The 19,188-nt window shown below is 34.2% G+C and overlaps 1 protein-coding gene across 2 annotated transcripts in view; it reads right to left on the bottom strand.

Annotated features, from left to right (window-relative positions):
* itga6b (integrin, alpha 6b) overlaps positions 1–19,188 on the bottom strand; it is a 41,130-nt gene that overhangs the window by 18,208 nt on the left and 3,734 nt on the right. For both annotated transcript variants that reach the window (XM_009291986.5, NM_001013448.1), the window contains 4 exon segments: positions 6,979–7,106; positions 6,823–6,902; positions 4,548–4,809; positions 2,827–2,958 (listed from right to left, as the gene is read on the bottom strand). In XM_009291986.5, coding sequence (XP_009290261.2) covers positions 2,827–2,958; positions 4,548–4,809; positions 6,823–6,902; positions 6,979–7,106 — 602 coding nt within the window.

Genomic DNA, 19,188 nt, shown 5'->3' with positions numbered 1-19,188 from the left:
CCAATTAAGCTGGGTCAGCAGATTTGGCAATAAAAAAATAAAGTTACATTGCAAAAGTTTTCATACCCTTTTCTATGACACTTGATTTAGCTCAAGAGCATTCCAAGCTCATCTTTGAGATCTTAATAATGATAATTGGTTGTGGCAAATTCAATTGACTGTACATGCTTTGGATAGTTAAACACCTGTTTATATAAGGTCTAATAGCTGAGTTTGCACATCACAACTTGCAGAGGTGAGAGAAAGAGCTGTTGAGATGTTGAGATGCTTGTCTGAGCGCACCATGATTTAAAAAAAGACATTTAATAAGACATCCAAACATAGGCATCTTGGCTTCAACAAGGCTACATTTTAGTTGTCAGTGAAAATATACATCTAATACACATCTAACAACAGCCTAAAAATAGACTAGTCATTAAAAATACAGATTAGACAAACCTCACGTGTAGTCATTCATCACAGTGTATTTGAAGACTAGTCTGTTTTTTTTTACTATTATTAGATTGGATTTTCACTGGTGCACATTTGGCCTTGTTTTAGCCTGGACATCTATGTTTGGATGTCTATTATACATTTTTTTTAACACACACACACACACATAAAATGCTTGCTGGGTTGCTAATGGTTGCTCTGGTTGTGCTCCATCATGTATGTTGTGCTCATTATCATGTATGCAAAACTCCACTGATCTGGGGTTTCATTTATAAACTTTGCGTAGAAACCTACCTAAAAATGAATGTAGCCAGAATAAATTTATCATTGTTTATTAATTATTATTGCTCATATGATGACTTAAATTGGTTCAATTAACTCAGTATTCCAGCTGAGTATGTTTACTCAAAATTTATTTAGAGATTCTCCTGTCAAGTTTGTTTTTTTATAGATCCCAACTTTTGCGCGGGATGTCTTTTGTGCTTGTGCCACATTTTTAAATGAGAATGCTGGTCTTTATGGAGGAGCGTTTAGATTCAAGCTTCTCCTCAGTTAATATACATGACAATCAGCTTAGTATGTGTAAAGACACCTATAAACAACTTGCAGACTGTGAGAAAAAAGGTTCTCAACCCTGATGAACCTCAGATACGAGCAACATGAAAAACGAGCATCTCTGACATGAGCATAATGAGGAAACCAGACCCCTGCACAATGTCATCCCAACATGAGTCTGGGCTTTAACCCAATCAAACTTCTTCTTTTCATCTTTTTGCACAAACTTAAATATGGCTGTCCACTGACAGTCCTCATCAGTCTAGCAGAGTGTGAGATGGTACACAGAGAAAAGTGACAGAAAACTTCCAAATCCAGATCTGCAAAAATCTTGCCACATCAAAACCAATTGTTGTCAAATCTGTTTAACCAAGTACTCAGTTCAGGGCATGAATGCTTTTACAATGTCATTTTTCCATTTTAATAAATGTGCTAAGTCATCATAAAGCAGCTTTTCGCTTCATCGTCATGGTGTGTGGAGTTTAGTTTGATGTGGGTAAAAAGTCAATAAACGCTGAATAACAAAGCTGTGACATTATACATGTGACCCTGGACCACAAACCAAGTCATGAGTGTCATTTTTGTTCTATAAATCTGTTTTTTATTAATGCATATTTTGTTGGGAGAGGGCAATATTTGGCTGAGATGAAAATCTGAGGAATCTGAGGGTTCAAAAAGTACTAAATAATGAGAATAACCTTTAAATCTCCAAATAATTTGCTTAGCATTGCACATTACTAATCAAATATAAGCTTTGATATATTTAAAGCATCAAATCTAAAAATAATCTTCCTAAACAATTTCTAGATTTTTGATCCATCTAATCTATTTTTTGGTATTTCCAAAACATAGACCAGTACAACGACTGATTTTGTGGTGCAAGGTCACAGCTGTAAAAAGAGGTGAGTATGAATATTTTTACACAGTATGTATAAAAATGCATACTCAGTAATGATGAAATTTGCAATGTTTAAACACACCAACAATGTGTATTCAGATTGACTTGGATACTCCATATTTTTTCTCCATGCAATATCAATGTAAAAAAAAAAACAGTAATAAAAAGACAGTAATAGTCATGCTTATAAGTGTCAAAACATAGATGAATGTACATTCACATTTGTTCACGTAAATTGACAGGATGTGTAACAACTGATGTGATGACAGGCTGTATACAAATCATCACCTTGGAATTATAAGGTTCTATCTGCATTCTGAATGATTTTGAGATATTAAGGTTAAAAGTTTTTGCATTCCATAGCAAACAGTATGTGTGTAACATTTATTTTTTTAAATAAGAAAATCTTAAAATGTAAAGAACTTATGTAAAAAAAAAAAACATCCTATAATGTAAATAAGTTGTCAATTAACAAGAATATGTCAATAACTCAATTTTGACAAAAATGTCAGATAGAACCTAATAATTCTAAGGTGACAAAATGTCTAATAATGTTGCCATCCAGGAAACGCCACAAACCTAAATAGCTATTTGATGCCACATCAGAAACATTCTCCTTGGGCACCTGAAGGGGAGGTGACTGATACACAAACTGATCAGGATGGTTACTGGATATGCTAGTCAAGAACAGAACACCTACAGTTGCACAAACAAGATTGATACCAAATAAAGCACAGACTTACAAAGAAGATTATCTGTCGATGCTACACCTCATATCCTATCAACTGATTGAAGCTAACTGTACTGAAAGGTTTATATTTTCTAAATCACAGTAATATTCTTTAGTGTGACACAAAGTCACACGATGAACCAAGGTTCAGGGGATCAGGATCAGTTTTAGGGTGATGTGAATGATGAATGGAATGTGATGATGGACTCACCTAAATAACTGTTAGCAGGAACAGGGACCAGTTCTGCATCAAGTCGGTTTTCATCTCCAACTTCATATGGGCCGTCATCAAAGATATCCTTATCAAATAGAGAGGTGTTCTTCTGCTCCAACCGCACAATTCCTGATTTCCACACACCGGTGGATTAAGTGAACAAGCAAAGGAATAGGTGGAAGGGTTGAGGGTGTAGAATGGATGTAAAGATGGAGACAAAGATGCAAACGTGTGGAAAAGGGAGATAAAGTACAACACGTCAGATGCAATGATGCAACAAAGAAAAGCTGAAATGACATGTCATGAAGTGATGTAGGGAATAATGAGTTGGGGCGTTTCATTTAGAAATTATTTGAAGCGGGGTTTTTACTTAAAATTACATTATATAATATTAATACATGGCTCTCTGGAATACTTGATCATGATTGATCAAACATGACTTTCTAACCTAGAGGTCACCTTGATTTCAAAACGACATTAAAGAGCCCATATTATGGGTTTTTGAAAATGACCTTCCATGCAGTGAGTGACACAGCTCTAAGTGAAGTGAAATGTCCAGACAAGGCTTAAATCTATAAAACAGTCTACTCATAGTGGGTTAAATGAAATGTCAGGGTAACAAATCTTTAGCTGTGTCAATACAGAACTCAAGCCGCGCCCATTTGTTGAAAAATTTAAAACCCAGCCCTGCCCACAAACACAGTAGAAAGAAAACAAATATTGTAGCAGATCCTGGTTGAATCATGTTGCAAAGACGCTGTGCTCTGAAGTGTGAGGGAAAGTTGGTGTTATTTTTCCCTACGCAAAGATGAGGCTGTGAAGAGTCTATTTTAGTGAAGTTTATTTTAGCAAAAATACCTCAGCATTATAGCCCCATCCTTGTGCTGTGTTCCAGTCATTTTTCTGACGCGTGCTTCAAAAAGACTATTGATGTATGGGACTTTGCAGAACTTGACAGGAACTTTACAATACACAGTTCATGGATCATTTTTTCGTCCATTGAGTGTAAGTAACTTAAGTGCGATTAAAATGGTTGCCTCTTTGTTTTCTCTAGCTTGCAAATTCTGTATTTAATTGTGTTTTGTTACTTGTAGCCACTTGTAATGTATCTGGTTAACACTTTATATTCTCATATCGCGTCTAAAACCACGTTGAAAACGTGACGCTTTATTTATGGATTTAAATGCATTTGTGAGCTCACAATCTACTGTGGTTTGCCATTGCTAAAGCCACAATCAGCTGTTCCTACACACGTGTGGCAGTCAAGTTTCCAAATAGTTCAGCTTTTGCCGCTGTGTGGATTAATACTAAATGTGTGTCACTGTTTTTACTTATGGTTAAGAATATAGCAATATGCTGGTGTTTACTGCATTGTTTTAATGCACTCCTACATTGGGCTCACACATACACTCTGCACTCTACTTCAAAATTGTTGATAAGCCATGGTGGGCATTTCTCTCTGCCTCACGCTGAAAGCAGTCGACCAATCGCAACAGACTGGGTCATCGGACCTATCAGCGCAGACTGGCATCGCACTAAGGAGGGGTTTTGGGAACAAATGAATCACTGAACGAATCATATGGGAGTCGCTAGGATAATTCGGTAAAAGAAATGCACATCATAAGACAATAAAAGTATTTTTTGACCTTGCAAAAAAGCATCAAATACTATTCAAATTTTAACAAAAGTTTAAATAATACAAGCTCTTCCTTTAATACCTTTCCAGTTGTAAGCGCCTGGTGCTCCAAACACCAGATAGTGATAGTCCTTTGTGAACGTGGCGGACATGCCCTGCTGGCATGATCCAAACCGCTCGTGCCCTCTGTTTCTCCCATTGCAGAACATCCAATCCCCTCCATCTTCATCTGAGATCTCATTAATCGTCACATCCTCACTAAGTACATAGCAACGACCTGTCAAGTCACGCAGTTCCTGAACTGAGCCAACAAATAAGCGCCGCTGGTATCGATGTGCACAGACCTGGAGTGAGACATTGGGAGTTAAGTTTAAATAGCATTTACTGATAAATACTAAACATACGGGACAATCTACAAGCAATGTTCATTATCTGTCCCTGAAATAAAAACATAAATACAGTGATTAAAGTTTTCATCCCAAAATATTCTAAAATGGACTGATTGCTACGGTTGTTCTGTAAAGGAAAACTTTACACTGTACAAACTCTGTCACTGTCCTTGTCCTCAGCCCAATTGAACCTACAGGTTGAATACTTTTGTTATGATAAAAATGCATATATATATATATGGCTCAAAACAAAGAAAAAGTTGACAATAATCAAGGATGCATTTTACTATTGAATTGTATGATTTTGGGCTTGTTTTTCAATCACAATGATTTTGTGATTGAACTGTACATGCAATAAATGCAAATGTTCATTTTGTGGTTCCACTGCAAAGATAATCTAAGCAAAATTGTTATTGGAGTTGCAAATCCTATGGTTTTGGATATATCACTATCACTATTGGATAACACTATATCTGTGCATGTTAAAAAAGTTCCTTTAAGGCAAGTAATTTCACTCGGCAGACATCTTTGAAACGCCTCTCAGGCAGTATGCTCAGGCATTTTGTCATGCAAGAGGAAACACCAAATTCTCCAAATTTGCTTGCCAAGCTTAAGATAAAATTTTATGTAATCAATCACCAAGTGTATTAAACAACAACTGCGTCTGCAGTTTTATTTCAGATCACCTCCCTCTGAGGTTTGTCTATATCGATCGCTAATTGGCTCCTGTACTAGAAGGTGGGTCTTCATTCACCATGTTGACAGTTACAGTTTGCTCCAATTAAAACGGTCACACGTCTTGAGTGTCATTTAGATAACACTCTTTATTTTTGTACTGTAATAAAAATAGATTTTTATCCTGTTTAGACAATATATTGTAAGGTATAATGGCTGACTTATTGAAAATAATTACAATAAACTCACATCCTAGGCCACAGTGTGTCCATAACACTAATCGGACCTTGGCTAGAACTAGAAATGTAGCAAGATCTAGTCTAAACTAAACCCTCAAAGGAAACCTCTGGAAAATGTTGAACATCCCCATTAAGTATGATTTTTTCAAGCATTTTGAATTACGAGGACACAAGGCATGTCCTTGTACACTACATTAAAGTCGCCATGAAAAAGAAGTTAAGACTGTGCTTTTTTCTCTATCAATATGTAGATCCACTTGAAACGGTCCTGCAATTAGAAAGAAAATGTAGGGTGTTGCACGATTTTGTCCTTTGGAAACAGTTGCAAACAAAATGAGAAAAAAAAAAGATTGACAAATGGACAAAAGCAGGACAGAAATGAGACAAGCCCTGATAACCCCTCTCGAAAGGCATTCCATGTGACCAGAAGTGAAGAAAAGATATTTCCAGGGGACAGGGAATGTTATGATATCTGATTAAAGACCATAAAGAAATATAATGAAAAATACTGAAATGAAAACAAAATAATGAAGTGCACATCACATCTATAGACATAAGTTTAAAAAAAGTTGTTTTTTTTTGAGTTGCTACCTAGGTCATACCAATGTCATTCAATTATTCCTTCATTTTCTTTTCAGCTTAGTCCCTGTATTAATCCGGGGTCACCACAGCGGAATGAACCACCAACTTATCCAGCTTGTTTTTACGCAGCGGATATCCTTCTCTACCCATCTCTAGGAAATCATACTAATGTCATTATATATTTTTTTCTTCATGTAAACTCAGCCTGATCTCATTAGGAAACATAACGATTAACTACTATGTTTTTGTCAGTTTAGTGGCTAATTTGTATAAGTTCAGTCAGAGGCCTGGCACACAACCCTATCCCTAAACCTAATTGTCACTGGGGGATAAGCAAACCATACTAAATTGTGTGAATGAGATCGTAAGAATTCATACCAATTAGCCACACCATCAAAAAGTTATGCATTGCCGTGAGAGCACTGGTAAACAACATTAAGAATTACACCTTATATCTCTCTCTTTCTCTTACCAATATCTTTCCACCAGGACCCTGGCTCTGTACAGTAACTCCCATCCACTGGTTCTCTTTATTTTCAGTCTGCAGGTTTTCTAAAAGCACAAAGTTTCAGTTAACACAAAGTGTAACTCATTATAACATGGCATGCTTTCATGTGTTTGAGATTACCTTCATTGTCAAACATTACTCGCTGGCATGACTGACCAGGAACGTTTATGTCACAGTTGTACAAGCCTCCTGTAATTTTTGACCTCTGATTGGGCAATGCTTTTGCCTTTGGGGAACCAACAAGCAACCTGTAAACCAACAAACAGAAATACTATTGAGCAAGTAATAGTACAGAAAATGCAAAAGTATTATTAAGGTTATGTCTTATTAATCATAGCTGCTAATTTACTCGGAATTTGAATCATAATGTATGCATGGAAAATAATGTTTTTTATATGGTTGTACACACTAAACAGACATAGTTTAATAAGCATAGAACTAAACAGAACCTTAAGTTCTATATTAAGTTAACTAGGGCTCATTAGTTTGACCTGAAGGAATTAAAGGCAACAGGGTTTTTTCTATGCAAATTTCTAGTAAAGTAAACTATTTGGGTTAAGAGTGTAGGTTAATATAATTTTGGGATGAAATGGAGCAATGGTCATCAGAATAGTGGCAGCACTTTGTTTTACAGTCATGTTTCACTTGTACATACATGTAGATATAACACAAATAGTATAACCACATACTATCTCTAAATCTACCCCTGAATCTTACCTTAACCTAGGGTTGTCCAAACTTAGTCCTGAAGGGCCGGTTTCCAGTTTAGTTCCAACTCTAATCAAACACACCTGAACTAGATAATCAAGCTCTTACTAGATATAATAGAAATTTCCTGGCAGGTGTGTTGAAGCAATTTGGAGCTAAACTCAGCAGGACACTGGCCCTCCAGGATCGAGTTTGGACACCCCTGCCTTAACCCACACTTAAATGAAACAATTGTATAAATCATTACTTTCACATTGTGTATCAGAGGGGGAAAGACTTCATACAATAATTCAGTTTTTTTTTTTTTTTTTAAACCCAAGAGAAGGTGTTTTCTTTTATGAATAAAACACTGAAAACCTAGGACATCCACTTCTGAAATGATGTATCTCTCATTTCACTTCATTTATGAGAGTGAAAGGCTTTTTCTTTGGATCGACTGGTTCAGAGATAACATTCATCCCAACACTTCACAGAGTTCAGCTACACAAAGTTCTCTTTGTGAGCAAAAACAAAAAGAATCTGACTGAGCAAAATCTTCATTTCCACTTAATACCCTAAACAAAATGTGCAAAAAGAGTAAAATGCAGGGCAAGTTCTATTACTCTACACAGATACTACAAACTAATGATTGGATAGATGTGGAGGTAGTTGTGTGCACTGTAAGACCGGACTAATTAAGTCCTTCAGACTTCCTTGTTTGAAACCTACAAGTAAGTGTGTTGAAGAAGGGTTAGAACTAAACTCTGCATGGTTGCGGCCCTCCAGGAACTGCAGTTTGGTATTTAGAAAATTTTCAAAGCAGCTGCCATCATTAACCCAATCACAATTACATAAGTAATAAATAAATTAATTAAATAAACAAACCGTACAAAACAAACAAACAAACAAACAAAAAACAGTCAGCACTGATCCTCGTCAAGTTTGTAATAATAAAAACTAATTAACTAACCTGATTATTTATCATAAAAGCCATCATACTGTAAATACCCCTTTTGCTTACTTTATTAGAAGTTTTCCACTCAAATTCAGTGAGCTTCTGTAAAAGTGTAAGTGCTGTTTAAATGAGAAGATTTTTAAACAAAAGTTTAAAAACTAATTTCTAATAAATAATTAACTTTAACAGTATTCTATTCATACATAATGCTTTCCTTAGAATTAGATCTAGTATGGTACTGGCTGACTTTTGAAAAATCAATGTTAAAAATATAAAAAAATATAAAATAAAAAAAGACAGAAATCTACTCCTTAATGCATTGTGTCACCTTCCTTTTAATGTTGACTATCTACTAAAATTAAACTAAAATTAAAAAGTAAAACAATAAAAAAAGGGTCATTTTTTTGTTTGTTTTTAAATAATTCTTAAAAATAAGCATATAAAAAAATAAAAAAAACATCCACACATACATACATACTCTAGATGTTGTTAAAAACACATTTGTCATAATAATTCTACACAAAAGCACACACAACAATCACAATAAAATTCAAACGCTAATATATAATCTGCCTCATCAAGGCTCCAAAAATTGTTTAAAAAATCTTTTACTTAAAACAAAAATCACGAAATGTTTCAAGCACATACATGTCTTCTTATGAAATAAAACTGCTCAATTGCTAAAAAGGCATGTACTGTTTGCTGTTATATGGTCACACAACTACAGGTAAACAAATGCTAGAATGCTGTCGCCTCACAGCAAGAAGGTCACTGGTTCGAGCCTCGGCTGGGTCATTTAGAGTTTCTGTGTGGAGTTTGCATTTTCTTCCTGCGTTCGTGTGGGTTTCCTCCGGGTGCTTCGGTTTCCCCCACAGTCCAAAGACATGCAGTGCAGGTGAATTGGGAAAGCTAAATTGTCTGTAGTGTAGTTTCCCAGAGATGGATTGTGGCTGGAAGGGCATCACTGCGTAAATCACATGCTGGATAAGTTGGCAACCTCGGATTAATAAAGGGACTAAGCCGAAAAGAAAATGAATGGATTAATGAATATGATTATAGATTCATCAATTCACTTATTTTATTTTCGACTTAGTCACTTTATTATTCTGTGGTTGACAGCGTAATGAACCGCCAACTTTTCCAGCTTTCCAATTTAGCTGCAACTTATCACTGGGAAACAACATCCATACGCAATCATTCACACACATGCACAGCCAATTTAGCTTTTTCAATTCACCTATACCATATGTCTTTGAGCTTGTGGGGGAAACCGGAGCACTCGAAGGAAACCCACGCAAACACGGAGAGAACATGCAAACTCCACACAGATATGCCAAATGACCTAGCTGAGGCTCGAACCAGTCATCTTCTTGCTGTGAGGTGAGCATGCCACCCACTGGGCAACAGTGATGCCAGATTATAGACTATTTACTACAACTTCCATCATGTTCGTAATCAGTAATGGACTACATTTGTACGTTGCACAGTCCACACATATAAATTTCCAGAATGTCACGCCTTCATTAACTGATAATTATACATTTCATGCCTTGATCTACTGATAATGCCATTAACCACTGATTCATCCTTCTATGTGAACAACCATATAGAGCAAGACTCTTCTGTGTCTGCATCACAATAAAGAGAATGGCTTTAGAGTCACATTTTCCAAACAGACAGAGAAAGCACTGTTTTTCTCAAAGGGCAACACAAACTTTTCTGTGTTGGGTAAAAATAGCCACTGAATACCTGCTATTCATTGCGAACTCCAGAGCATGCAGATCAAAATATCTGATGAAAATGCCCATGATTACATTAAACCTAATGCAATGCACAGGCAAAAAAAGAGAAGAAAAATCTCTTCATTATACATTACACACATCCTGCAATGCTACAAAGAACAAAGAGAGTCATTTACACATTATCTATAAAAATAAAAAATACTTATAAAGATTCAAGCTAATCTAAAGCTATTTTACATTGATAACAAGTTCAATTCAATTCAAGTTTACTTGTATAGTGCTTTTTACAATAATTATCGTTCCAAAGCAGCTTCACAAAAAGTGCACATCATTACATTAAAGTAGAAATCTGAAAAGTTAGGCAGTTTAATGAAGCGTTGGTAGTATAAACATAGTTAACCTCCAGCTATAAAGTGTCTTTCCAAAAGAAACAATATTTACATGTAATAATAATACACAAGCTTATACTTTTTCGTATAACCTTTTGGACCTCTATGCTTAAATTGTACAAATACACACAAAATCAGCAGTATGTAAAACAAGTCACATTTTTTTAATGCGATTTAATTGATTTATACTTTCATAATAGTTCTCAAAATTATTAAATACCTACCTATTATTAAACACTTTATTGCTGGACCATCATTTCTTATGAAAACTGAGAGGATTGCAAGTTTCTGGGAATTGCGATAACTTCAATAAACATCATTCGATCCTGACAAATCCCTATTGATTTGTGGGTAATGTAATGTGTCCTCATTAATCACCCTCTGGGGAATGTAACCAATAGCTCAACAAGGATACGCCTGTTTTTGGCTCATTTCAACACACTCTGTCCTTATTAGCAATATTTAAACAGTAATACGTCTGGAGTCTTAAAAGCTTTAATTGCTGGTATGATGTTTATTAATTTATGACGATGATACATGTTAAAAGGAAAAAAATGAAAACCAGACAGTATTCATTTACATTTACAATGATCCTTTCTACTATACTATTGAAGTGTGTACACAATTTTTTAAATATTTTATTTTGTGTTCAACAGAAGAAGTAAATGTATACAGATTGGGAACAAGTGGATAGTGAATGAGATTATTCATTTTAATTTTGGGGAGGGTTGTGTGGGATTACTTTAAAAACCATGTCAAGGAAAAGGTTTTGACAAATAACTATGCCTATTTATTTTACATTTTTTAGCTTTCAGATTTTATTATGGAAACTTTATATATACTTTATCTAACAACACTGTAAATAATTCCACATAATTTAGAGTTCGACATAATCAAAGGAATGAACTTATTGTTTTTTTTACAAATTTAAGTGGACTGAACATAAAACAATTAGGTTGTCACAAAAAAAAACTTGAAAATGTGTTGTTTTATCTTATTTTAGGCAGTTAAAACAAACAACAATTTAGGAATGAATATTTGATACTGCTTAACAACACTACTTTTATTAAACTTTTCCCTGTTAGTTTTAAATTATTTCTCGAATGCTTAGAGTAAGTCAAATAAATAAAAACCTCAAGGCTTTGCTAAGCGTTTATGTTAAAAATCTCAAGGTTTACAGGCCTTCTATAGTTTTTGTAATGTACAAGCTATAAATTCCCTTTTCCAAACCCTACACATAAAATTATATATATATATATAAAAAAAAAAAAAATATATATATATATATATATATATATATATATATATATATATATATATATATATATATATATATATTTATATATATATATATATATATATATATATATATATATATATATATATATATATTATTTTTTTTTTTTTTTTTTAATTATAAAAAAAAAACAATTTAGTAGTTTTTTTTAATTATTATACTTTTTGGTAGTGTAAGTTGAATAGTTTTTAATCATTATAATTTGGATTTATGCCTTAGTTTAAGGTTGTACAATATTTAAATTGTACTGAAAATATAAGTGATGTTCTAATATGTTTTTACAGTTACAACAGCTAACCATTTTAATAATGCTAATGTGTCCACTAGGGCTGACCAATATACCATTTCAGCATCGATATCGCAATGAGATCATTCGCAATAAAGACATCGCAGGATATGTAATGTTAAGTTTATATTCTAATTTATCAATTGCATGTGTTTTTTCAATGCCTATAATTGTATAATGATTTTAAAAGCAATCAGGTATGAGAAATAGTACCATTTGTGACCTTAACTACAATTAATCTTACGGAATTATATATATTTTTATCATTCAGTTACTTTACTTGAATACCGTTAGACTCAGGACATGATAAAACCGTTTATTTCAATTGTATCTTTTTCTTAATTTTTAGATTGTTATGCATGAAAATACTCACAACACATGGTAATACAGAAATACACTGCAAAAGGCACAGACCACAATGAAAAAAATTTTTTTTAAGATTGACTGTGTAATAGATTTAATAGAGATGCACTCCCATTGCAGAATCATCCCAATTAATCTAACATTATAAATTCTTTACAAATAGAGAATATACGTCATCTGATGAAATTGTATTCATATCGCAAAGAGTAGATTTTTCCAACCTTGTGCAGCCCTAGTGTCCACTACATGACAGAAGAGAGAAGATCGAAGTTTCAGATCATTGGGATAGAATGGAAAAGGGGTGTGTGGGATGAGGGAGGGAGAACAGAGAGGACAAGTCTACAATTTACTGAGAACTTTTTCAGTAAGAGTGCTTCATGTGTCCTGAGGCCTGAGTCTGACACTGGCATTCAGTCATGCACACAGAGATGCAGACATAAAGAAATATGTCTCATCTGGTAAATATGTCATGCTCTCAACACTGAGAATGAAGCGATTAATTACTTTTTCAAAAGAACAAATGGTCTTGACTTCTAAAGCATCTTCAAAATACAGTAGGTCCAGAAAAAAAGTTTATCCTTCTGACCTTGTGAAGTATTTGTTAGAGCATTTCAATTCCTCAAACTAAACTGATTATTTACTCATTTATTAAATATTTGACTATTTACTGATTTTAACAAATCGGCTCATAAAACAAAATATGTTTTCTTTCGGATAATCTGGAATATAGCACAATAGATGATTTATCTGTTCCCAACTTAACTTTTTTGTTATAATTCAAATATTTTCCTTTTGAAAAATGGCAGAACAAAAGACATAAAAGAGGCAAGAGTGTTTGGCACTGGTGGCAATATGTTGAATCTGGCGAGTTAAATATTATGGTGCATTTCAGTTGTTCATGTTAAAATTACAGTAATTACTAGTTTACATCTTGCCCATGTTTTTTAAATATGTAATTACAACAACTTTGTAAAAGCTTCTATTTGATTGTGACATCATGTAAACAACCAGGGTTGCAAGCTATGGTAGGGAACTGATGGCTTTCAAGGTGCAAGCGGCTTTGACCAAAACTATGTGGCTCTCCAGCTGTCTCTCTTTAATAATATTTTACAGTTTAAAATTTGTTTTTTTTTTTTTTCAGAAACTGCTGATCTACTGGGATATTCACGCACAACCATCTCTAGGGTTTACAAAGAATGGTCCAAAAAGATAAAATATCCATTAGGCAGTTCCCTCGGCGCAAATGCCTTGTTGATGCCAGAGGTCAGAGGAGAATGGCCAGACTGGTTTGATCTGATAGAAAGGCACAGTAACTCAAATAACCACTCGTTATAACAGATGTATGCAGAGGAGCCTCTCTGAATGCACAACACGTCCAACCCTTGAGGCGGATGGGCTGCAGCAGCAGAAGACCAAACAGGGTGCCAATACTGTCAGCTAGGAACAGGAAACTGAGGCTACAATTAACAATTCACCAAAATAGAAGATTGGAAAAACATTTCCTGGTCTGATGAGTCTCGATTTCTGCTGCAACATTCAGATGGTAGGTTTAGAATTTGGCATCAACAACATGAAAGCATAGATCCATTCTACCTTGTGCCAACGATTCAGGCTTGTGGTGGTGTAATTGTGTGGGGAATACTTTCTTGGCAAACTTTGGGGCCATTAGTACAAATTGAGCATTGTCATCAAAACGTAATAGTCCCTAATCCAAAGTCATCCAATATACAGCATGCACATTTAGAATATGTGTTTTTATGCAATTTTTAAATGTGTTTGTATTTTTCAATTTTTGCAAGTTTGTAAATTACAAATGAATGGAAAAAAAATGTTTAGTTGTTTTTAGATTTTAAAGCAATGGGGCACATCAATTTAAATTTGAGTCTAATAGGAAGTAATTTTAATAATGGATATTTTGTATTTGTATTCTATAATTTTTTAATTTTTTAATTTTTTTAACAACAACAAATTGTTTTTTTTTTTTTTTTTTTTTTTGTGAAGAGTGGTCATTCTTGCTATCATTACCAGCAAAACTGCACTTGGAACTTTAGTTAAGAACACAGATATAATGTTAGTGATATCTAAACAATTTACAAGACAATCAAAGAAGTTAGTATGTAGATAATTACTTAAAGCAAGCTAATTACAACATGGCATGAACTCTTCTCCAGACTTTAATTCAAAACCTCATCTGCAATTTTTTACCTAAAATCCAACCCAACACGTTTACTGAATTAAACAGCTTTTTTCAGAAGCAGTAAATTGAGGTCACATTGTAGTAGCTAAAACTATTTTGAACACCCTATCATAATTTAGTTCGGAATGCTAAGCACTGATGTTTGAAAGAATCTACAGAGGAGGCCATTGCTATGGTGCAAGAGGTTTGGTGTGTCATGGTTCACATTACAAACTGACAGCAGCTGAATTACAGCTCCAGATGTGCCTCAAAGATTTCAAAGACTCCAGGCTTAAAGATTCAGAGTGCAAAGTGATATTACCTGATCTACTGTGCACAACGAAGGTGCTGCTGGAGAACAAGATTTCCTAACTCCCTTAGGGCAATGATACTTTGTTGCATACATAGAGTATAGACATTCCAAAAATATTGTGCTGGACAGAGCTCAGCCATCATTGAAATTCACAGGGCTTGACAGAAAACAAGGCGTGGGTGGCTTTGATATTCTGGGAGTTTGATCTTTCTCCATGCCTCAATAGGCTACTGTTCAAAACATTAATAGGCCACTCATCATGGGATGGAGATGTTACAGATACAGTAAACTACAGCATTAAATAGCCATACATAAAGCCCATCATGTATAGTTCAAAGAATTACTTGACACATAGGAATTACTGAGATTTGTGTCCATGTGTCACTTGATGTTGACTACATTTGATGTATTTGAGTGTTTGGGGGTAGGGGTGTTAGTAACAGTATGAAAGCCATAATTTGATTTAATATAATTTATTAATAGTGCTCTAATTCATGTACAGTTTACACGAACTGATAAGTTTAGTTATGTACATTTGTTGATTTCACCCCTTCTCTTTTTTGTAATGGTTTGCTCCACCCTTATTGGACTGTTTTAAATTATATTGCAAAATAGGAACGTTTTTTTACCAGAGTTTATTGTAATGCTGCTTGAAAATTCAGTAAGCATCTTTAAAGAGAACTGATTTTTTTAAACTCTTATACTAAACAGTCTAAATAATAATAATAAAAAAATCCTCGTATGAAATATTTTTGTTAAGAAATATATACTTTAATCTTTAGAAATGGACTTGCATTGAAGGTCCAACAATCTGTATTGTTTCAGTAAATATTAACTTGTGTCTTGAAAGTAAAGACATGGGAATGAGTAAATAGGAATAAATAATGAGAGAATTTAAAAAAATATATATTTTTTTTTTGGGGGGGGGGAGGTGAAATTTTCACTTTAAAATGTAATAAAGACAAAACTTGTGTTCAGTAGTTTGAATAATGGGTAGAAGTTTGATATTTCCTGTAATATACAGTATATAAAAAATTATATAAATATTTATTTAATTTGATAAAGTTTATTAATTTATTTTTGCTTTAGAATTACACTATGGGACCTGCTCTGGCAGCTTTTGATGGTGAAAAGTTTAACAAAGTGACTTTTTTGGGATATTTAGTAGTTTGAAATTATATATTGTTTGTTTTTTATATATGTAAATCACAGTACAAAACTGGGTTATGAGCTGCCATTACCATTTCTGTTATGGATTGAATTTTTTTGTCTAAATATTACAGACCATTTTGAGGGATGTAAACAATAACAATGGTTCTAACGTATTACCCTAATTTCCATATAGCTTCCAAAAATACAAAAAGGTCCACATATTAATAAATATTATGACAGCTTTTTTAACGTTACGTTATGATTGGTTTGCCTCCTGTTATAATTATGAAATAGTTTGACAACAAGCAGGAAATGTTCAATGACATCACCACATTGTTTTTTTAACTATTAATAATGACCACTTAGTTAAACAACAGAGTTACATTTTCCACATCAAAAATGGTTCAAAATTAGATCTAGGTATAATCTCAAATCAAGCAATCTGAAACTGAATCTGAACAGCTGATTCGAATGTTATCACTTGATTGAATGGGTGTTATCAGGGGTTATTAGCGGATAGATATTGGCCAGTAGGGGCCTTCTGCGGCTACTGGTAGGCTCATGAGGCTGTTATCATCCATTCACATGGTAAATCAGCTATATATCACTTATGGCTGCAGCCGGAAGTTAACGAGAATTATTTGTATTATTTATTAAATTGTACATTAATTGTTTTTTATTAATGTCAACCCCTACCCCTACCCTAAACCCAAACGTCATAGTATTGTTAAAATAGATCTGAATCTAGAGTCTCATGTGGATAAATGTAAACAGCCTTCTGTGCCTACCAGTAGGCACAGAAAGCCCCTACTGGCCCAAATCTATCAGCTGATAAATACTGATAAAGCCCAATCAATCGAGTGATAACACTTGAAGCGGGTGCACTGTAAATATATGGAAAATGGCCATTAATTACAATCTATCAGAAAATGTTCATTCTTTTTCCCCGCAAATGAAAAATGTAATTTACGTGCCAAAGCAATGTGTATTTTATTAAAGCTCTTCGCTGCATGTCATGGTCTATATTTTATAGTGTCTTTAACCCTTTAATGCACTACATGGGTTTAAAGTGACTCGCCTAAGTTTATTTATTCTATATCTATTTTATGGCTTGTGCATCAAAGGGTTAAATTGGTTTATGGTCATTATTACATTGTGAATAAAACTAAAATAATAATAATGAAAGATGTAAAAAGAGGCACACTGACTTCCCATGAGCACCCTCAAACACACAGACAGCACTGTTGAAGTTTCTCATTAAGGTGTGAATCTGGCACAACAGCGAGACTGGCATTAAACATTTTATGGGTTAATAACACTTGAAACTTTTTTTTCAATGGGCAGTGCAATTTATCCTGACTAAAGTATAAGACCATTACCTGTTATTTTTACTGACGTACAAATTCAGCTCAAGCTTCATGCCTACTCCTGTACAGGAAGCAAAGAGAATCACAGGAAGGAAAGGTAGCCCATTTCCATGCCGATTGAACCCATTGCACCCATGTGGGCCAGCATATAATTGTAGATAATACTGAATGTGTTTTTGGCGGCTACATTGTTCAGTCATTTGTCAAAGCCAAATCAGATTAAAGTTTGATTACAATTGCTCGAGCACGTGCCAAGGAAACACTAAACACCCTAAGAAACCTTTAAAATAAGTTGATAAAGACCCCTGCCGCCACAGCATGCATCTTCAAACGTGTCTCTTGAGACCACTTGAGATCGTATTTCAAAAGGGAGGACTCCAATTGCAAAAATGCATGATTTTGGCCTACATGCATCACTCACCATGTCTGAGTGTTACTGAATGTGGTTAAAATGCATGAAAGTAAATAAATAAAAAACAGGAGCTTTTAATGCGTATTGTTAGGCATTAGATGAACTCTGGCTGCAGGGAGTTTTTTGAACTTGTCATTTATTTTATCATTTGGGGTTTTTAGTTGTTTGCAGCTAAACTGGCGAAGTGGTTAGCACTACTGTCACCTCACAGCAAGAAGGTCTCTACTTCAAGTCCCAGCTGGGTCAGTTGCCATTTCTTTGTGGAGTTTTCATGTTTTACCCTATGTTCATGTGGGTTTCCTCAGGGTGCTCCGATTTCCCCTGTCCAGACATGTGGCATAGGTGAATTGAATAAACTAAATTGGCCATATTAGAATTAGAAGGGCATCCACTGTATAAAACATATGCTGGTTAAGTTGGCGGTTCATTACGATGCAACCCCTGATGAATAAAGTAACTAAGCCGAAAGGAAATGAAATAAAAATACACTGGCAAAGTTTAAAGCCATTCTTTTAGCACAGTTGTTGATTTATAGGTAAGTAGGCAATCCTTCAATCTCATCCAGGATGCTGTATGGAACACTAGGTGGATGCCATTTTGACTAAATCTTCCAAAACAGACGTAATGTGTTGCAATGAGTTTATGAAACTAGTCCCATTATAAAAGCACCACCAGTCCAGACAGCTTCAGCTGAGTACTGGCAAGTCAAAACCAATCAATTGCTGGTGCCAAGATTTGAGTTCAGTGAGAGCTTAGATCATAAAACGACCGCCAAGTTCTGCCCCCTGAATTGGCACATAGCTGCACCAGCATTTATCAGCATCATATATGTTTTCTCTTAGAATTAGATTGTTTCACATAGATTAATACAGGCAAATTGAGATTGCAGGGTACTTATTTATCTATTTTTTTACCAGAGATAATTAATATATATAATAGCACAAAAAAATTATATTTGCCATCTAGCTATCTTTTAATTTTCAGATTTCCAGAGAAACAAGTAGTCATAAAATCACATAATCTGTTATATATTCATTAAATTTATGTATTCTAAAAACACAAAAGAATATAAATATATATATATATATATATATATATATATATATATATATATATATATATATATATATATATATATATATATATATATATATATATATATATACTTTTGTATACATGCATATATGCATG

Source organism: Danio rerio, chromosome 1 (assembly GCF_049306965.1).
Source record: "Danio rerio strain Tuebingen ecotype United States chromosome 1, GRCz12tu, whole genome shotgun sequence".
Classification (NCBI taxonomy): domain Eukaryota; kingdom Metazoa; phylum Chordata; class Actinopteri; order Cypriniformes; family Danionidae; genus Danio; species Danio rerio.
The sequence above is the reverse complement of the archived record's forward strand: the minus strand, read 5'-3'. Positions and strand labels throughout refer to the sequence as shown.